Raw genomic sequence first — 19,173 nt, 5'->3', positions numbered from 1 at the left:
TAATTCTTATGCTAGAAACCAGACTTATAAAAGATAGGATTTAGGGCAGTGTCTATTTGAAGTATTGGGGGCTGCACCTTCTTGCAATTGTGTGCAGGAACAGGCAGCCAAGATTTGTAGCAAGTAATGTTTTTGTTGTTGATTTTTAAAGAGAATAGATTGTTTACACTGTTAAAACTGGGTTTTGCTTCCCAAAATTGTGGTTGTGCTCTGGTGTTACAAGAGAAATTGAAAGTGAAGGCTTCCTTTTCCTCAGCTGCCGCCAAGGTGCTTGGTCCTTCCGAGGGAGCTAAGGCCGCGTTGGGGTGAGGCCCTCACTTCATCCGGCGACTAGCACCGTGCCGTGCCGGCAGTGTACAGCATGGCTTCCGTCTCCGAGCTCGCTTGCATCTACTCCGCCCTCATCCTGCACGACGATGAGGTGACGGTCACGGAGGATAAGATCAATGCCCTCATTAAAGCAGCTGGTGTCAGCGTTGAACCTTTCTGGCCTGGCTTGTTTGCCAAGGCTCTGGCCAATGTCAACATTGGGAGCCTCATCTGCAATGTAGGGGCTGGTGGGCCTGCTCCAGCAGCTGGAGCTGCGCCTGCTGGTGGTGCTGCTCCATCCACTGCTGCCGCCCCAGCTGAGGAGAAGAAAGTGGAAGCAAAGAAGGAAGAGTCTGAGGAGTCTGAAGATGACATGGGCTTTGGTCTTTTTGACTAAACTGCTTTTGTTAAGTTGGCCAATAAAGAGCTGAACCTGTTAAAAAAAAAGAAAAAAAAAAAAAAAAGAAAGTGAAGGCTTCTCCCGAATCAGAGCCACCAGCTAATCCGTTGGCTCCCCCCAAAATCTATGAAGCCTCCTGGGTGGCCTAGTCCACTACCTCCCCCTTATCCACAGCCTCAACACCAGCCGCAGGCCTTCGGGATGCTTTGTTTTAATTAAACAGTGGGATTCTCCTGGTCCACACCAGTTCTAAGTCAACTGCTAGGCACCTGCCTGAGGTGCTCAGAGAACCACAGCCCGGAGGGGGGGGTGAACCCAGCAGGGAGGGGGAGGGTGGCAGGGAGCGGGGTGGGGGGAACACTGACACAGAGGTCCCAGGATACCCCCCACACACACACACACCTCATGCCCCGCAGGACAGGCAGAGGGGAGGGGAGAGGGCAAGGCCAGGGGGCCCGCACTTCCCAGGAGCGGCCATGGCAGCAGACTCCCTGGGGGTACACTGAGCTGGAGAGTGCAGAGTCCAGATGGACTCCAGTGGACCCGTCCAACCTTCAACCCCTTCAGTTCTGGCCATTTCCTCTGCTGACCTTTATAACTAGAAAACTAACCACCCCCTTTTCTCAGAGGATCCCCAATGCCTCACAGTGTTGGTGGAGTCCCTTATGTTCTCTCATCAGCCTACTTGGGATAATTGTCAGCAGGTGTTGCAGTCACTCTTCACAACTTAAGAGCAAGAGAATTCTGTTAGAGGCTAGAAAAATATCCCGGGAGCTGACGGGCAGCCTACACAGCTGCAAAATGAGATCGACATGGGATTCCCTTTGACTTGCCCTGGTTGGGATTACAACAAGGCTAAAGGTAGGGAGAGCTTGAAATCTATCGCCAGGCTCTGGTCTCCAAGGTTCCTCAAAACAGCCCACTAATTTGGCTAAGGTAAGAGAAGGTATATTTCGAGAGAGAGAGAAAGAGAGAGAGAGAGAGAGAGAGAGAGAGAGAGAGAGAGAGAGAGAGAGAGAGGTGGGAGGCAGAAGAAAGAGAACAGGAGGGTTCGTAGACAAGAGAGAAATTTGGCTAGAATCTTGGCCGCAGTGGTAAGAGGAAAAAAAAAGAGCCAGGACCTAGACAGATAGGGAACCTGGGCAACAGAAGACCAATGTACTTAACAGAATTAAGTGAGTTGGGATACCGAGCCTCAGCTAAAAAGGCCCAGCTGTGTCAGACTGAAGTTACTTATTTGAGATACACCCTTCGAGATGGGAAGCAGTGGCTAAAGGAATCCAGAAAAAACAAAGACTGTAACTCAGATCCCCACCCCAACTACACCAAGGCAAGTAAGAGAATTCTTGGACACCGCTGGCTTCTGGGGGCTCTGGATACCTGGGTTTTGTGACCTTAGCTGCCCCATTGTACCCACTAACCAAGGAAGGGGAGGTGTTTGTGTGGACTCCAGATCACCAGAAAGCCTTTGAAGAAGTTAGAACCTGTTGCCAGCGGGTGGTTTTTTGCCTAAAAGCTATTGCTGTCATAGTTCTACTTGTCAAGGATGCTGATAAGCTCACTCTGGGACAGTAAATAACTGTAGTGGCACCCCACACTCTTGAAAGCAACCAACAGCCCCCTGACCGATGAATGACCTCGTATGACACATTATCAGAGCCTTTTGTTGACTGAATGAGTGACCTTCGCTCCCCCTGCTGTCCTCAAACCCTTTACCCTACTGCCCAAGACTGCTCACTCTTCACCTACTCATCCCTACGCTGACATCTGGCAGAGGAAGCTGGTACTCAAATGATCTGAAGGATCAGCCTTGGCCTGGGAGTCAGAGCTGATACAAGAATGGCAGTAGCTTCGTAGTTGAAGGTAAGCTGAAGGCGGGGGCAGCAGTGGTGGACAGAAAGCAAGTGATCTAGGCCAGCAGCCTCCCTGAAGGGACTTCAGCCCAGAAAGCCAAACTTGTGGCTTTGATACAAGCTCTACGAATGGCAAACAGGAAGTCTATCAACATTTACACTGACAGCAGGTATACTTTTGCCAGGGCACGGAGCAATATACAGACAAAGGGGGCTGTTGACATCTGCAGAGAAAGGCCTAAGATGCTATGGCTAAAGGGAATCAGATGACAGACCTAACCACCAAGCAGGCAGCCCAGAGTGTTAACCTTCTGCCTGTAGCAGAAAAGTCCAAAACCCAGGACCCAAGCGGCAGTACACCCTGGAAGACTGGCAAGAAATAAAAAGATAGACCAGTTCTCTGGGGTCCAAGAGGGGACTTGCTAAACCTAAGAAGGGAAGGAGATCCTACCCTACAAAAAGGACTAGAATATGTCCAACAGATGGATCGTCCAACCCACCTAAGAGCTAAACATCTGCAGAGACTGGTTAGAACATCCCCTTATCATGTTCTGAGATTACCAGGAGTGGCTGACTCGGTCGTCAAACTTTGTGTGCCTTGCCAGCTGGTTAATGCTCATCCTTCCAGAATGCCTCCTGAGAGAAGACTGAGGGGAAGCCAGCCAAGTATGGTAACAAGTACTTATTAGTGTTTGTAGACACCTTTTCAAGCTGAGTAGAAGCTTTTCCTACCATGACTGAGATGGCCAATGTGATGACCAAAAAGATCCTAGAAGAAATCTTCCCAAGATTGGAGATACCCAAGGTAATCGGGTCTGATAATGGACCTGCCTTTGTTGCCCAGGTAAGTCAGGGACTGGTCAAGATACTGGGGATTGATTAGAAGTTACATTGTGCATACAAGCTCCAAAGCTCAAGACAGGTAGAGAGGATGAATAAAACCATTAAAGAGACCCTTACCAAATTGACAGTGGAGACTGGCGCTAATGATTGGATAGCCCTCCTACCCTTTGTGCTCTTCAGGGTTAGAAACACCCCTGGACAGTTTGGACTGACCCCCCTATAAATTACTCTATAGGGAGGGGCGCTCCACTAGTAAAAATAGCTGTACATAGTGCTGACATGCTGCTTTCCCAGCCTTTGTCTCTAGGCTCAAGGTGCTCAAGTGGGTGAGACAGCGAGCATGGAAGCAGCTCCAGAAAGCCTACTCAAGAGAAGGAGACCTGCAAGCCCCACATTGCTTCCAAGTTAGAGATTCAGTGTACATTAGACGCCACCATGCCGAAAACCTTGAGATTTGGTGGAAAGGCCCTTATCTTGTACACTTGACCACCCTAATTTCTATTTTTAAGGGAGCCCTTTTGATTTTGACTCTGCTTCTGCTTTTAATTATAGGTCCATGTGTGTTGGAGAGCAAGAATTAGTGCAGGGCAGCTTTTAGTTTTGAGACAACAGTACCATGCCCTAAAGGATCAAGTGAGTCGGGGAGAAGATAGTGTCTAGTTCTAAGATTAGAACTACTAACAAGTAGAAGTGGGGAATGAAAAAAAAAAAATTCTAGGCCTTTAGGCCCAGGCTTGAGAATGTGACCTTTGTGACTCAATGCTCCAAGTTATGCTAATCATAAAACAGCGACATTTCTCCACCTGCCTGCTTCCTGGGTTCAGGGAGTGTTCGTTCAAAGAAAGTCACCCTGACCCACCCTGACCATTGCTGGAACCTGCTATGCAAATGTGCTATTGTTAGAGACTCTATGGCCAACATTAGAGAAAGGTTAGAAAAATGAAGACGAGAGCAAGAAGCTAATGAAAGTTGGTTTGAAGGTTGGTTCACAAAATCCCCATGGATGACTACTTTACTATCTGCCCTCATGGACCCCTTATTAGTTTTGCTTCTTTTATTTACTATAGGCCCCTGCATAATTAACAAGATAATGGCTTTCGTCAGACAGCAGGTCAGTGTTGTACAGGTTCTTAGGCTAAGCCAACAATATCAAAAAGTAGAACAGGCTGATGCGGGCTGTACTGAGTTAGAGGTTTAATTTTTCTAGTTCTATGATTAGAACTATTTACTAGAAGGAGTGGGGAATGTAAGACCCCAATTCAATGTGTTTTTAGACCCCTAGAAACCAAGTCCAGCATGGAATTCTTTGTTCTTTCGCCTTCAGCCTGAGAGAACGATGACCACTGGGTGACCCACCCAGGCACCTGACCCATAGTGTAAGGGACCAAGAATGTTTGCCAAAGATAGCCTGTAACCTTTCCTTGAGAGATGAGCTGTAATTCACCATCCCCATTTTTACGATGTTTACTCAGCTTCCCTATTCTTTGTGGGCTTATCCTCCCCTCACTTTGCAGTTTATTCTTTTAAAACCCTCGACTGCAACTGCTGGGGGTCGGTCTCCTCTACCCCTGTGTGGGTTATGAGCTCGGCCTCAGCATGCTGATTCCTGAATAAACCTCATGAGAATAAACCCCAAGAACGGTTTCTCTTGAGTTATTGGGGCGTCGGCTCATCCTGCGACTTGAGCAAGGGCCTCCCCGAAATGGAGGCCTTTCAAAATGAACTAGGAAAGTAGCTGCAGGCTTGGGGGAAAGAGCTGGTTGTCTGCTGCTGTGAAACTTACAAAGCTACAGATAGCCTAGTCACCCAAGCCATTGGAGATCTGCGAAGGAGAAATTATAGAAAGATATATAGTCCAAATGGTCTACAGATCAAGTAAAAGACAAAGCCTAGTCCACTACCTAGATGGCTCCCCTGGGCTTCCATGGTCTCCATGGCTTAGTTGGGGGCAGAGGTCTCATCTTAGTTGGGTAACATCGGTCTTTGGCCACCAGACACAAGATCTGAGAGACTTTTTCTGTGGAGGAAGAACTTGGAGGACTGGCATGCCTTGTCTAGACAAAGTGCGGCTATCTTGTCCACAGTTTGGGCAGGGTCCTGGTGACAGGTGATACATGGAACAGTTTTGTCCAGTAGCCAGGGTTGTCACAATCCAGGGAGCCTCATCTGCCCCATACTCTTCTTTAGAAACTTTAGAGTCACCACTAGGAGCTGACATTTCTGTCTTCCATGGGAAACTGTTTCCATTAAACATTTTAAATGCCATATTCAGAAGATCCCTGGAGAGTTTGAGGACTGTAATGTTAAGGATATCTGAGCTAAACAAACTTCATCTTTAGTTACTAGATTTTGGTTTAACCTTGAAAACCTATACAGTAGGCTAAAAAGGCTTTTCATTGTGAATAAGTTACATTTCAACTTACTGTGGCACAAGTTATATTTTATTATGCTGAGGGTCATCACATAATGTTCACACTCTAAATGCTTAACGACAGTCCTAAGCATATCTCCCCAAGGTCCAGTCTCTAGCAAAAGTCCCTGATTCAAGGGTCAGGATCCTGGGGAATACTCTTCAGTCACTGGGCAGATCAAGCTGGCTTCTCTCCAGAGCTTTGCTCTTGGTCTCTGCTGATATACTGTGCAGTGGGCCTCACGGGGTTCTAGGGCTGCATCTGGTTATCTTGAGCGAGTAATATCACTGAATGCTCATTATCAGGTGCAGCCTTGGGTGTAGTGGGGATCCTGACTAAGCTACTTTTACATGTCTAAAAGGCATTTTTTAAACTACGCTCATTGCATGGCCCTTCAGCTCCAGAATCCCAGAGTGAAATTTCATCTTTAGAACTTGAGTGGGTGGTCTGATCTCACTGGACCTTCAGAAAATATTAATTCTACCAGGTGAGAATAAGACCTCTACTACAATTTCAAAGCCAAATTTGAAACAAGCTTTATTAAATACCGGCCAGGACGATGGCCACTGGTCAGGTTCTTACCCAGGATTCAGAGTCTGTCCTAAACTACTTTAGTCATAGGCTAAAGGCGAAAACAAGGCTACGTACTTCCTGTCTTTGTCCAATCAGAGTCAAGCATACATCCTGACATCCTTCCTGCCTATGTGCAATCAAAGGCGTCCTGGGCAGTTGGGGCAACCAAGCTTGTTATTTCACACCAACAGCAGCCCCCAGCATTTCAGAAAGTCATTTGTCCTTGGGCAAGTGCAGCTTTCTGGTTAGAGGCGTGTTTGTTTTATTGATCTCTTAAGTACAATAATTTAAACTTAAAAAATAACTTTAGCATCACAGTTTCTCTTCTGTCCTCCCACGGGGCAATGTGTCCAGTTCCATGCTTGTCCCATCTTGAACTCTTCCCTTTAATTTCACGTGTAGCACTGGTAGCAACATACGTTCTGTCTCGTTTTAAAATTCCTGGTTCATATAAACATTCATTTGAATAGCCCTATCTCTTGGGTGGATGGATTCTCTAGGGTAAGAGATCTCTAAAGTCCTTGCCCAGAACCCACATTCAACTGATCCTTTGTTAGGATCCAAAGACAATTCTGAAGATGCCTCTGAGTAAACAGGAAGATTATAGAGTACAGAGTAGGTGGAAAGGTGCTCAGCTTTTATCTTGCAAATCGAAGACAGAAATAACTGCAAGAATAGGTAAGAGACTTCCCACGTAGTCACTTTGCTTTTTTTTTTTTTTTTTTTTTTTTAGGACACTCGTAACCATGACTTCACTGCTGAATTGCCATCACACCGGTTCCTCTGACAGCCTCAAAAAGATATCATCAAATCTTTGTCACATAAAACAGTAGAAAGAGCTGCAGCTGGAGCGTGGTGAGGTAGAGGCACACACCCCTCATTACCTCTGTGACCTTCTTGGCTCTACCTCTCTCATAGCTGACCGCATGCCTGTTGGAGACATGTGGGCCAGTTTGGAGCGTAAGGAAGAAATGTTGGGGAAGGTGAACTTTAGCAATGAAGCTAGAGTCAGTCACCTCAGTCAATGGTGGACCTGTGAGCCTTCTTTTATTAATTTATGCAAATGGTGCTTATTCTTATTACATAAAAACCACCTAAGATAATCTAAGAATCAAAGGATTGTGTTGTTTTCTAGTAGAGAAGGCTTTGGTGTACAGCTCCGGATTTGGCCACAGCTCTGTTTTTTGCCTCCAGAAATTCAAAGGCCTTTCATGTAAGATAGGAAGCGTGATGCACACGAGTCGATTTGACCAATAGGAGTGCAGAATATTAAAACAGTTGTTGAATGTGAAGGTGCTAATGTAATGGCCAATGACTTGCCCAAAGGATACTTACCTAGGGTCCTAGAACTGTGGCAGGGGTCCCCTAAATCCTATGTAGTACACGGTCCATGGAACATAGTCATACCCACAATAGGGTTACTGCTTAGGGTCTTGATCTGGTACATTTTCTCTGCCAATTATAGAACTAAGGCAGGGGAACCTCAGGCTGCAACAGACTTAATTATAAAGAAAGAGAGAGAGAGAGAGAGAGGAGATAGAGAACAAAACACATTGTACATTGAGAGAAAAGAGTCCCAAAGAGCAGAGAAGAGAGTAAAATCCAATCAGAGGGCCTGGGTTTTTAAACGTTTTTTGTGGTATAGGTCAGACTCTCCTCCAATGATTTTGGGTTGGTCAACTTAGATCAAGAAAAAGAAAGCTGATTGGCCCACAGCTCGGGTAAACATGGTTGGAATGGATCTTGAACACATCTGAACAGCAGGGACCAGTCAGCCAGAAGAGGATCCCTTCTGGTGGGTGACAAAGCCCACAAGACCGTTGTCTTAAGTCAGGAGGGTGACAAGGGTCTGACTCCTCAGTAGTGTCTAAGGAGACAGGAAACCGGAGGGACAGAGATGCAGGCAGGAGTTGTAAGCCAGAACTCTGCCCAGCCCCAGCCGCGGTAGCATGGAGTCTCTAGGTCAAGTTGGAGAGCAGGATCCTTAGCCCGACTAGAACAAAAAAGAAAAGATTTCACACTGACTGAGCTTCTTTCTTTTTTTAATATTTAGAAACAAAATAATCACCTTTGCTGCCAGGCAGTGCAAAGACTAGTCCAGCCCACCTTTCTTGAAAACCCCTGATCTGCTTTTCAAGGGGAAGATGAAAGTGCCAGGCACAGACAATGGATCTGAAACACCGCTGACTCTTGAATATTCATGACTATTCTAATGCAAATGAACGCTTCCAATTGAGCTGGGTTTGCCTGTGGAGGTGCGGTTGGAAGTGCTTTAAGCTTGCAATATTGCTTCTCTGTTCTTTAGATCCCCCCAGAACAAGGTCCTCTGCTTATTTAGAATTCTCCTAGAAGATTTTCCAGGTGTCCTCCTTTGGCTGAAGTTTCTGCCCCTTAAACACATGGGCTGTAGATCAACCTAACCCACAGGACAGCCTGCCCTTGCTTAATTGGAGTCCAGGTCTGAGAGGCCCTCCTTTTTCTGCCCAGGGCCAGAGAGGCTTATCACACACCAGATTGTTTTTCCTTTGAGGTTACCTCAAACCAAAGCTAACTGTTCCCTGAAGAACAGAGGGAGGAGAGGCTTCTGCCAGCCTTAGGAGCACTTGTTCCAGCCCTCTGGCTCAGGTAGTCAGGAGGTCTGTTTGAACTTCCTTGACTCTTGCACCCCAGGGCTCATACCTATAAATGGCCTTGGCCTGTAAGCTGGGGCTTTGCCAGGTCGAAAGACTCTGCAAGACAAAACCCTGCGGGCTGATGGTGGTGACCTTTGGAGGAACACAGTGAATCTTCAGTACAGGAGCACGGTGCATCTCCAGTCCCTGCGTGTGCTAAGGGAGGCTTTCCCTTCTGAACAGGATTTGTTGTGAGGATTTCTGGCCAAATCCTAGGAGGAGGAGGGGACAAGGATGAGAAAGGAAAGTCACTATGCAGCCAAGGACCCTTCCTCAATGGTCCTCAAGATCCATTGGAGTGAATGATGACACTTCTAGGCTTACATTGGCCCAGGATCCTTATACCATCTAAGGACTCCTCCTGAAGGGTCTTAGGCATGGCTCTATATATATGAGTGTGTGTATATATACATATATGTGTGTATGTGTATTTTTCTCCATGGCCTTCCCACAACTTGATAGTTTTTACAGTAGAGTGGTATCCCATTATCCCATTGTCTGGATACACCTCGCAAAGTGCATGTGGGAAATGAAGCAAATAGCTGACAGACATATCACTGTGCAGGGTTTGATGGACATATGTTTTCAGCTCCTGTGGATAAATATCCAAAGGGACAGTTGCCAACTCAAATTTCAGGTTTGAAAGATATTCAAGCTGAAGAAAAAGTAATATTAAGTAGAGCCACATCCAATTTCTTATTTTATAGATTATATTCAATTACTGGAGTTCATCTACTAGTAGGTTTTAGAGTTTATGAGAGCTGCTGGTGGTGAGATATAACAGAAGTTTGGGACACATGTTTGATTTACAGTGCTGATACTGCTTAATTTACAAGTCACTTACATCTCAGTCAACGCAACATAGACTGAAAATACATCAACGCGCACCTACCACCCTAGCCCTGATCTCCCTAGCTTAGCCTACATGAATGCACAGCAGACAGGGAGCTGCAGCTTGCTACAGCTGCCCAGCCTTTTGAGAAAGTTGCCCTTTGCATATCACGTGCTTTGAAAAAGATGAACCATCGTAAGTTGGGGACCATCTGTGTTATAGTTTCCAGCAACTTTCATTGCCTCGTGCATCTTTTTTTTTTTTTTATAACTATGTAGAAGACACTTTTCTGAAAAGTTTGTTTCATTGTTTGAAAGAGAATCAGCACGCACCACATTTCAGGAACCTACTGAATGTATCCATTCATCAAAGCATCCTTCGCCCATGGGACACAAGCTGCTATAGAATGTCTGCAGTTCACCCAAAGCTGGTGAAAGAAATTAGGGAATGAAGTCAGATGAGCATTTGTTTATGAGACATTTGTCTCCAAGAACAGGACTTCAGAATGCCTAACTGTTAAAGCAGCTCTAGACAATTCTTAGACTGGGCCTTCATGTGAATGTGTGTTTGAGACAGGATCTCATGCAGTCTTGAACTCAAGCTAAAGATAACAGTGAACCCTTGATTCTTCTGCCTTCACCTTCCAAGTGTTCAGTTTCTAGGTATCCATATGCACCTAACCCCATCTCTGTTTTCTTAGATGTCTTCTTGTAGTGAGTCTGAACTTGAGCAATTATGAAAGTCTGTGGGACCACGAAAGGCAGCTTGGTCCCTGGTTGAGCTAAGGCTTGAAACCCCAGAGACCTTGAAGGGATGGTAGGCGTTTCACCTGTTCCTGGACACCAGGCCCCTGTCACAAGCCGCAGCCCTCAATAGATTTGTGGTCATCGGTCACATACAGGTAATGCCCCAAGCCCCTCCACAGGTAGAGAACATGACCTGTGGGTAGGCTCAAGACAGATCTCCATTTTAATGAGTTAGCTAAAGGCCTGAAGTGCTTAGCCAATAAGCTTTCCTTCCCAGACACTCCTCCCCATAAAAGACACTCCTCCCTGAGAAGTAGGGTACAGTTTTACTCATCTACTTTCAGCCATGACAATAAACGCCTTAAAACCATGGACTTCCTCGGACTTCACCTATAGAGCAGCTGTCTAGTCTCCTGTAGTACACCTCTCTGTGCTCCCAGCCATGACTGCCACCAAGCCAAGCCCAAGCCAACTGGCGTCAAGCCAAGGACTCTCCTGAGGGACAAGCTGGACAAGCTGGAGCTCCCCCACCCCACCCCGCCCCGCCCCGGCCAGATCCAGCCCTAGGGGTCCCCACTCTGTTCTGACCTCTTCCTCAGCATCCAGTGGTGCCTAGATGTCCAAGAGCCTGAGAACCAGATGTCTGAGGACTTCGAAGGCCCAGAGATGCCCCCCAGCTACCTCTGTCTGTTCTATACCCCAGACTGTGCTTACCCACCCCTGGAGTGGTGTCTTGGGGCCTCCCTACAGGATAAGCACGTTCTACTTCCAGCATCCTGCCTCCCCAAGCAGCCAAGCCCTGTGTAGTGAAACAGACATGGGACCTATAACCCTACAAAAGTTTAATTGTGACACTTTGTAGACTTTATTTTTTATTTAGTCTATACCCTATTACACACACACACGCAAACACACACACCATACACACACATACCATACATACATACCACACATACACATAAACACACCCATACCACACACACACACATACCACACACACATACACACACCACATATAAGCACACCCATAACATACACTCACAAACACACACCACACATACCACACACACACACAAATACACACTCATACCACACACACACAAACACACCCGTCTCCCCCACACACACACACCTGTTCTTGTTTGTTTTTTAGTCTAACAGCCCTGTATAGCTAAGAGAAGAATTGTGATCAAACTTTGTAATGTTGCTATGTAGATTTCCAATATTTCAATGACATTTGAAGGTTTGACATTTAATAAAAATTAATCTTTGGGCTCCTTTAATTTTAATTCTCAGAGACATTTGTAAGAGAAATTTTTGGCTCAAACACATCATCCAAAAAAATTTAAATATTTCAACTGGAGTTTGTACTGTGTCTAAAAACAAAAGGCTCCAAACCATTTCCTAGATAGGATTCACTTAAGGAAGCCCTCAAAAGTCCTAAACATAGCCAAGGTGGCTTAAGTCACAGGCTTCTCTGAAGCCTCAACAATGTACTTGCTTTGCCTTCTCAGTAGCTTCTGAAATTATGTGATTATGGTGATAGAGGAGGGTCATTATGACGTGGATGAATTTTCTTCAGCTAATCAGTGGTGGGAAGGCAGACCTAGAATGATTCACAGGCCTGAATAGTACTGCCAAAGCAAACTCCACTCTCACAGGCTATGTCTGTGACCACGCTGCTGCCCTTCTTCAGACAGACAGGTACGTAGCATCCCCACAAACAACTGTTGGACACACAGAATCATGTCTTATGTCAAACATGGCCATCTGTTTCTCTTGCTCCCTGGGCTCATTCTCTGGGGAGCATCCCTGGAGGGGCTGCCCATCCCTGGCCAATGGCTCTGTCACCCTCTCCAGCAGCATTTCAACATGTCGGCATCATGCTTTGTCATGTGCTTAACGCTCAAGCAAAAGGTTGTATTTAAATAACGTTTGTTTTCTTGTTATGTAGATGTCCTAAAATATAAGTGATTTCATTTAAGAATAATCATTTCAGGAACAGAAATTTTGTTTGGACTCAGCCAATATTGTGTGTGTGTGTGTGTGTAGCGTGCATACCTGTTCATATGTGTGTGTTCACGTTCGCGTGTGTGTGCCAGAAGTGTCTGTTTTTCCTCAGGCGGTGTCTATCTTGTTTTTCAAGCAAGGTTTCAATGAAGCCTAGAGCTTGTTGATTAGGTTGGCTGGCCAGCAAGCCTCTCGATCTATCTGCCTGCCTCAGTGCTGGGATGGCAAGTGCGCACCATGACACCCAGTTTTATTTACATGATTTCTGGGGAATCAAACTCAGGTTCTCATGCTTGTTTGGAAAGTGCTTTACCCGCTGAATGATCTTCCCAGCCTCTGGGTTCAGCACTTCCTGATTCTCTCTTCTATAATTGTTATTGTTGTTGTCAAAACAGATTCTCTTGTCTAGCCCTCCGACTCACTCTCCTCCTGCTTCAGGCTCCCGAGTGTAAAGACTATAGGCATTTGCCACCATAGCCAGCTTAATTTTTCTCATACAACTTATAGACAGATGACAGATTTGTTTAAATGATTACCTGTCAAAGTGGCCTATGATTTAATAATTCCGTTATTCAGATGTTGTCTAAACATATTTATTTAATAACTAAAGTGATAGTGTGCAGGGTAATACTAACACTCCTTAGACATTACATGCATGGCTAGTTTTTCCCCAGGTAGAGTTGAAATTATCTGGCAAACAATGGATTTCCCGTGCTGTCAGGTTAATTGCCAAATCTCAGAAACCCAGCAGAGGAAAACGATACCTGCAGTTTCTAAGCATAAACATACAAGGTTGGGGTGACCTGGAATGCCAAACTTTTAATGAAGAAATACAAATAAGTGGTCACATCATGTTTCACAACTGGCAGTCATTCCATAAGCGTGGGGGGGTTCCCCTTTCCTGAAAGAAGCAGATAAAATGAAAGAGAGTCAAAGATAGGCATGTTGCACTAGAAGTAGTCACACCACATCTATTTTAATGCTTATAATTTTCTTGTAAGAAAATGTAATTGCTTCTGGAAAAAAAAGTTGTAAAGTTTTCTTTGTTTACTATTTAGAAGTGTGCAAAGCAGGAAGTGAGAATATGCTATAATTTCTTAGCAGTGAAGTGTACAAAGCAGGAAGTGAGAATATACTATAATTTCTTAGCAGTAACCACACAAGACTTTAGTATATATGTATGCGTGTGGCTTTAATATACACCTCACATATATCATGTGACATTCTTTTCCATGTCCTGTGCTTGTTTGAAAAGATGAATTATACCTTTCCTTATTGGTTTCTAAGACCTCTTTGTACGTGATATTTAGCTGCACTGGATTTGTAAGTAAGGGTGAGAGTCGATGCTGTGGTCAATAAGCAAATCTTATCTGCACAGGAATAGGAATAAGCCCTCTACTGAGCCTTGTCATTTCTGCACACTGCTTCATAGAGAAGCTTGGCACGATGGCGCTGTGAGGAAATGTCCCGTTCAAAGACTGGATATGGAAGCCAGTTCCTTGACCCAACTCCTTTTGGGGCAGTTGAGTCTACAGCTGAAACTTGTTTCCCAGCTGGCATTGCTTGCACAGTTGTGCTTTCTACAAATGAATGTGATCCATCGAAGAGGAAGGATAAAACCCTATCTTTGGTACCCAGGACTACCTTTCTAAAGGACATGCAGAAGTGGAGGAAAATGTAACTCCCCCGTGGAGAGGGCTGGTCTTAACAGTTAGGTCGTTGGTGATGTGTGCTCTCAGCCATGTGAGGAGGATGGTCCCTTTCTTCAGACTTCTTCCTCCCTGAGCTAATGACCATGGTCTAACTGTGAGAAAAACTCTATCAACAAATATATGACTAACGCTCCCCAAAATTGTCACAGCCTGGAAAAGCCTAAAACAGCATGACAACTAAATGCTAATGTGGTGTCCCAGATGAACTCATGGGACACCACAAAGGAGGTAAAAACAAAGGAAGTAACTAAGTTCATGGTTTAGCATAAAATGTGTCCGTATTGAATTATTAGTTGAGGCAAATACTTCCTGGTAATAAGACGTGAATGGGAGAATCTGGGTGTGGGGTGTTTGAGGACTATCCACACCACCTTGCAAGATTTCTTGAAATCATTTGTCATGGCTCCCTTCCTAGAGCTGTGATAAACACCACAACCAAAAAGCAACCTGGGGACAAAAGGGTTTGCTCCATCTTATAACTCACAGTCCATCATGAAGAGAAGTCAGGACAGGAGCTTAAGACAGGAGTCTGGAGGCAGGAACGGAAGCAGAAGCCATAGAGGACTACTGCTCACTGGTTTCTCCCTGTGGCTTGCTCAGCTGCTTTCTTATATAACACAAGACCACACTCCCAGGGAGCACCGTACACAGGGAGTTGGATTCTCCCCCATCAATCATCAGTCCTCCTCAGAGATGACCCTCATGGGTGTCAAATTCATAAATAGCTGACCAGCACACAGTTCTAAAGTAAATTTATTGAAGGAGGAGGAGGAGAAGAAGAAGAAGAAGAGGAAGAGGAAGAAGAAGAAGAAGAAGAAGAAGAAGAAGAAGAAGAAGAAGAAGAAGAAGAAGAAGAAGAAGAAGAAGAAGGAAAAGAAGAGACTGACTGACAGAAAAAGAGAGAGAGAGAGAGGGTGGGAGAGAGGGAGAGGGAGAGAAAGAAAGAAAGAAAGAAAGAAAGAAAGAAAGAAAGAAAGAAAGAAAGAAAGAAAGAAAGAAAGAAAGACAAATATTTGATTGGAACATTTCCCCAGGCAGGTTCTGTATCTGATTTAGACCGGTTCTGACAAAAGTGTCCCCTGCTCTGTCCAGACCTGGAGGTGATTTTCCAAAAAGGTGGAGGCAAGGATAGCAGCCTTGGTGGTCTATGTCTAGTCCAGGAACAGTACTGGGCTGCTTGGGTAGATCCCATTAAACCATTCCATTTTATAGATGCTGAGGCTGAGCTGAGGCCTGGGAACATCACACTTTTTGCCTCCTAAGCCAGCGCTCATTGCCCTCCTTCATGCTTCTCCCCAAACCATTTTGTTTAAAGAAGAAGTCTCATAGTTTGATGTTCTTCCTGTGTTGTCCAGAAAGCTATGGAGGTGACACAGATAGAGGAAGAACACACACAGTTTGTGCCCATCAGAGTTAGATCTGGAAGCTTCATGGTCTCTGGATCCAGTGGTCTCTGGGTCTTGGTTTGTTTCAGCTACAAAAATGCCTCTAAAGATCTCTATCTCTTGAGCTGAGATTCTGCACTTAAAATCCATGTGCATGGTGGAGAGATACCTGTGTTCCCAGGACTTGGAAAGCTGAGGCAGAAGGATCATGGTTTTGAGGCCAGCATGGTTGCACAGTAGGAACCCAGCTCCACCAACAAAAGAACAACAACAGCAAAGCACATCACGAGAACACTGTGCAGTTGTGGTCCAACTGGCCCTCAGCGACTGACAGCTTCAGCTCATGAGAACGGATCTTTGGATATTCTAACAGAGCACCAGGATGTTCTGTACCCCTACAGAGAACAATGAATTACACAGTAGCTGTGTTCTTCTCTGCTTTGTCTGACTAGGCTCTCCCCTGGAGCTGGCATTTCTGCAGGCCTTCCTCTTCATCCAAAACTGATCTCCAGGAGAGCCAAAACTAAGGAGGAGGGGAAAGAGTAATTTTACACAGCAAATTAGGTCATGGGAGTCAAGAGCTAGTCCCCCTCCTCTGGGAGCCTGTGAGGTAGAGGCTTGACTGAGAGCCATGGCACCACTGGAATATTTTACAATCAGACAGCAATATGACGTGGAGCCTTGGAGAATTCAGCTTGCTCTCAGAATATGACATAGAGATAACTGTATTTTTTCCTAAAGCTGATAGAAACTGAGGCCTATGCTTTAATGGCATTTAGTAAGGATAATGTCTGTCTTTTGTTTACATTTTTAAAACAAAAACAAGGGCAGGGTATGAGTGATTGTGTAGCTTGCCTTTGATAGCCAGCCCCTGTCCCTCTAGCCTGTTACAGAGGAAAACATACAAACAAAAAGTGAGGAAATACAAGCCATTATTACAGAGTTGGGCAAAATGTAAAAGAGTTCTAAAATGTGATGAATCGGTAGCTTTCATTATGGTATTCCTTAGAGCATTTACATATTCACAGGAAGTTCTGTTGGGCTGCCCTAGAGAATGGCTTTCTGGAGCCCTTCCATTCTGTAGGCTCAGGTGATTATGAGTCGGGATAGGTTGTATTAGTAGTGTTAAACAAAGTTTGACTCTTTGCTTACATAAAATGTTCAGTATAGGAGGCAGACTGAGAAGGGACTCTCCAGTTAGAAAAGAATCAACAACCCTGAGAGAGGACAAGAAAACTGTGGCTCTTGTATCCACAGCTAACGCACTAGACCTTAAATTATGTCATTTCCACCCATGGCTTATTGGCCAAAACAAGTCATAAAGTTCCAGGAAGAGAACTAAAACGTTTCTGGAAACAGAACATCCAAGAGGCTGCTGACATGATAACTTATGTACTTCCTCAAGCATTCATGCAGCAGATACTTGAATATATTGCAAGGCATAGCAGCAAAGCCTGGGCATCCGAGGATGACCAAGTAGCCAAGGCATAGCAGCAAAGCCTGGGCATCGGAGGATGACCAAGTAGCCAATGTTCTTAGGGAGCTTTCTGACCATTTGCCAGGACGTTGGAAGAGCAATTAAAGCAAAGGCAGACCAATAAGTTCTCTGATAAGGAGAGAACAAGATGCTCCTCTGTATCAGCCGTGTTTGTGCTCAGTAGAGAGAGCTAGGAATATGAGCGTTTGTCCTCATGATGGGGACTGGGACAAGCACTGTGAGGGAGGGTCTGGGACAGGCACAGAGTAGGGAGAGGGTATGGGGTAGGCACTGTGGGGGAGGGTCTGGGGCAGGCACAGAGTACGAAGAGGGTATGGGACAAGCAGGAGGGTGGGTCTGAGACAGGCACTGAGTAGGGAGAGGGTGTGGGACAAGCATACAGTGGGGTGGGTCTGGGACAGGCACTGAGTAGGGGGGTCTGGAACAAGCACTAGGCTGGGGGGCTCTCTTCATGCCTCTTGTTCTCCTCACTGCATATATGCTCTATTTCTTAAGACAGCCATAGCAAAATCTGTAGGTAGTTGCCAGGAAGTGGGCATCCTGACTGTGGAGTTATTTGTAGGTCATCGGGGAGTGTATCCATCTTTGTGGACTCATTGGTTCATGCTCCCAGAATTCAGCATAAAACTTGGCACTAGTGTTTCTGATCCAGAGAGCAAGTTGACAGCAGGCTGGAAGCCAGCAGACCTCTGGATTCCACCCTAAAGAGATCATCACACCAGGGCAGCCAAGAGTCCAGAGCCACCTCCACAGGCCTCTGTGGCACTGAGAGTGGGATCCAGACAGGGAGGTATCACTCAGCTTCCCACTGCTTGCTTCCAGGCCCTCTGTGGGAGCTGCCACTAACCTCTTACCCTCTGACCTGCTCATGCTCAGAGCAGGACATGTGACTGAGTGTCACAGATCAGTTGCTGCCATCTGGCACAAATGTATTAAATTCCCATTCCAGGGATGTGATTATTTTCTTCTCACTAAAATTCATTCAAACTGATATGCTGTGTGGCAGGCCAAGGTTAGGAGCATGCGTTGGGAGACAGGCTTCTGAATGTGGACTGTGGAGCTAGGCTTTCTGGGGTTGTTTCCCAGGGCTGCAATTTCCACTCAGGCATCTGGGCCAGTGGCTTGGCCAGCTTTCTCCTTGGTGAAGGGGTGATGGTTGTTGTGCCTGATACCACCTCTGAAGCCAGCAGTGTCCCTGCTGTGCTACCATCTGTCATCGTTGCCACTTCTGCACCCCTGATGAGGTGTTCAGAGCACACTTCTTTGTGCTAGCTCCAGAGAGAACACAGTCATTCAAGCTGATATATCGCATGACACTTAAGGCAGGAGTTCAGTGGAATGCCAGACCCTACGTCAGATGTCAGCCTGGTCTTTCCTAAATGTATGGCCTTAGGTGACTTATGAAGCTCCAGGCTTCATCTGCAAGAAGTGAATAGTGGTCCAGGGGTTCGAGTGGAGATCCGGAATGCAAGACACACACACACACACACACACACACACACACACACACACACACAGAGAGAGAGAGAGAGAGAGAGAGAGAGAGAGAGAGAGAGAGAGAGAGAGAGAGAATTAGAGTGCTTGATACCGTCTGGTTTTAGAAGTAGCAACGGCAAATTGAAACTGAGGGCCCAGGAGCCCATGAATCTGGCAGAGCGGCTGTGTTTTGACGGGGCTGGAAAAGTAGAAGCAGAATATTCTGAGGAACGATCTACCATAGAGGATTTCTTTTAGGAGATGCTATGGAACCTACACCCTGAAAATGGGGACTCACCAAATAACCTCTCTGTCTTGCTTTCTTCATTTGAAATAAATAAATAAATAAATAAATAAATAAATAAATAAATAAAGCGCTAACAACCTGCCTCATAGAGTTCTTGTGTGCAACCTAGCACTGCTAGTATAACTGTTGTTGTTAATTCTCCTGCA

The 19,173-nt window shown here is 45.6% G+C and overlaps 1 protein-coding gene and 1 long non-coding RNA gene across 4 annotated transcripts; both read left to right on the top strand.

Moving 5' to 3' along the window:
• The first annotated feature begins 252 nt into the window (after positions 1–252).
• Positions 253–750, top strand: LOC110312268 (large ribosomal subunit protein P1). Its single transcript, XM_085832681.1, has one exon. The coding sequence runs from the start codon at positions 362–364 to the stop codon at positions 704–706; it is 345 nt and encodes a 114-aa protein (XP_085688807.1). The 5' UTR covers positions 253–361; the 3' UTR covers positions 707–750.
• A 599-nt stretch (positions 751–1,349) lies between these two features.
• Positions 1,350–11,922, top strand: LOC110284168 (uncharacterized). Of its 3 annotated transcripts, none has more exons than XR_015045907.1 (5): positions 1,350–2,572; positions 3,252–3,406; positions 7,123–7,249; positions 10,594–10,794; positions 10,984–11,922. It is a non-coding gene; the product is annotated as an uncharacterized LOC110284168 (long non-coding RNA). The 3 variants fall into 3 exon arrangements; XR_015045906.1 differs by having other exon boundaries at positions 3,168–3,406; XR_002376903.3 differs by having other exon boundaries at positions 1,350–3,406.
• The last annotated feature ends 7,251 nt before the right edge of the window (positions 11,923–19,173 follow it).

Source organism: Mus caroli, unplaced genomic scaffold (assembly GCF_978045245.1).
Source record: "Mus caroli unplaced genomic scaffold, Mus_caroli_1 scaffold_18, whole genome shotgun sequence".
NCBI lineage: Eukaryota > Metazoa > Chordata > Mammalia > Rodentia > Muridae > Mus > Mus caroli.
The sequence above is the reverse complement of the archived record's forward strand: the minus strand, read 5'-3'. Positions and strand labels throughout refer to the sequence as shown.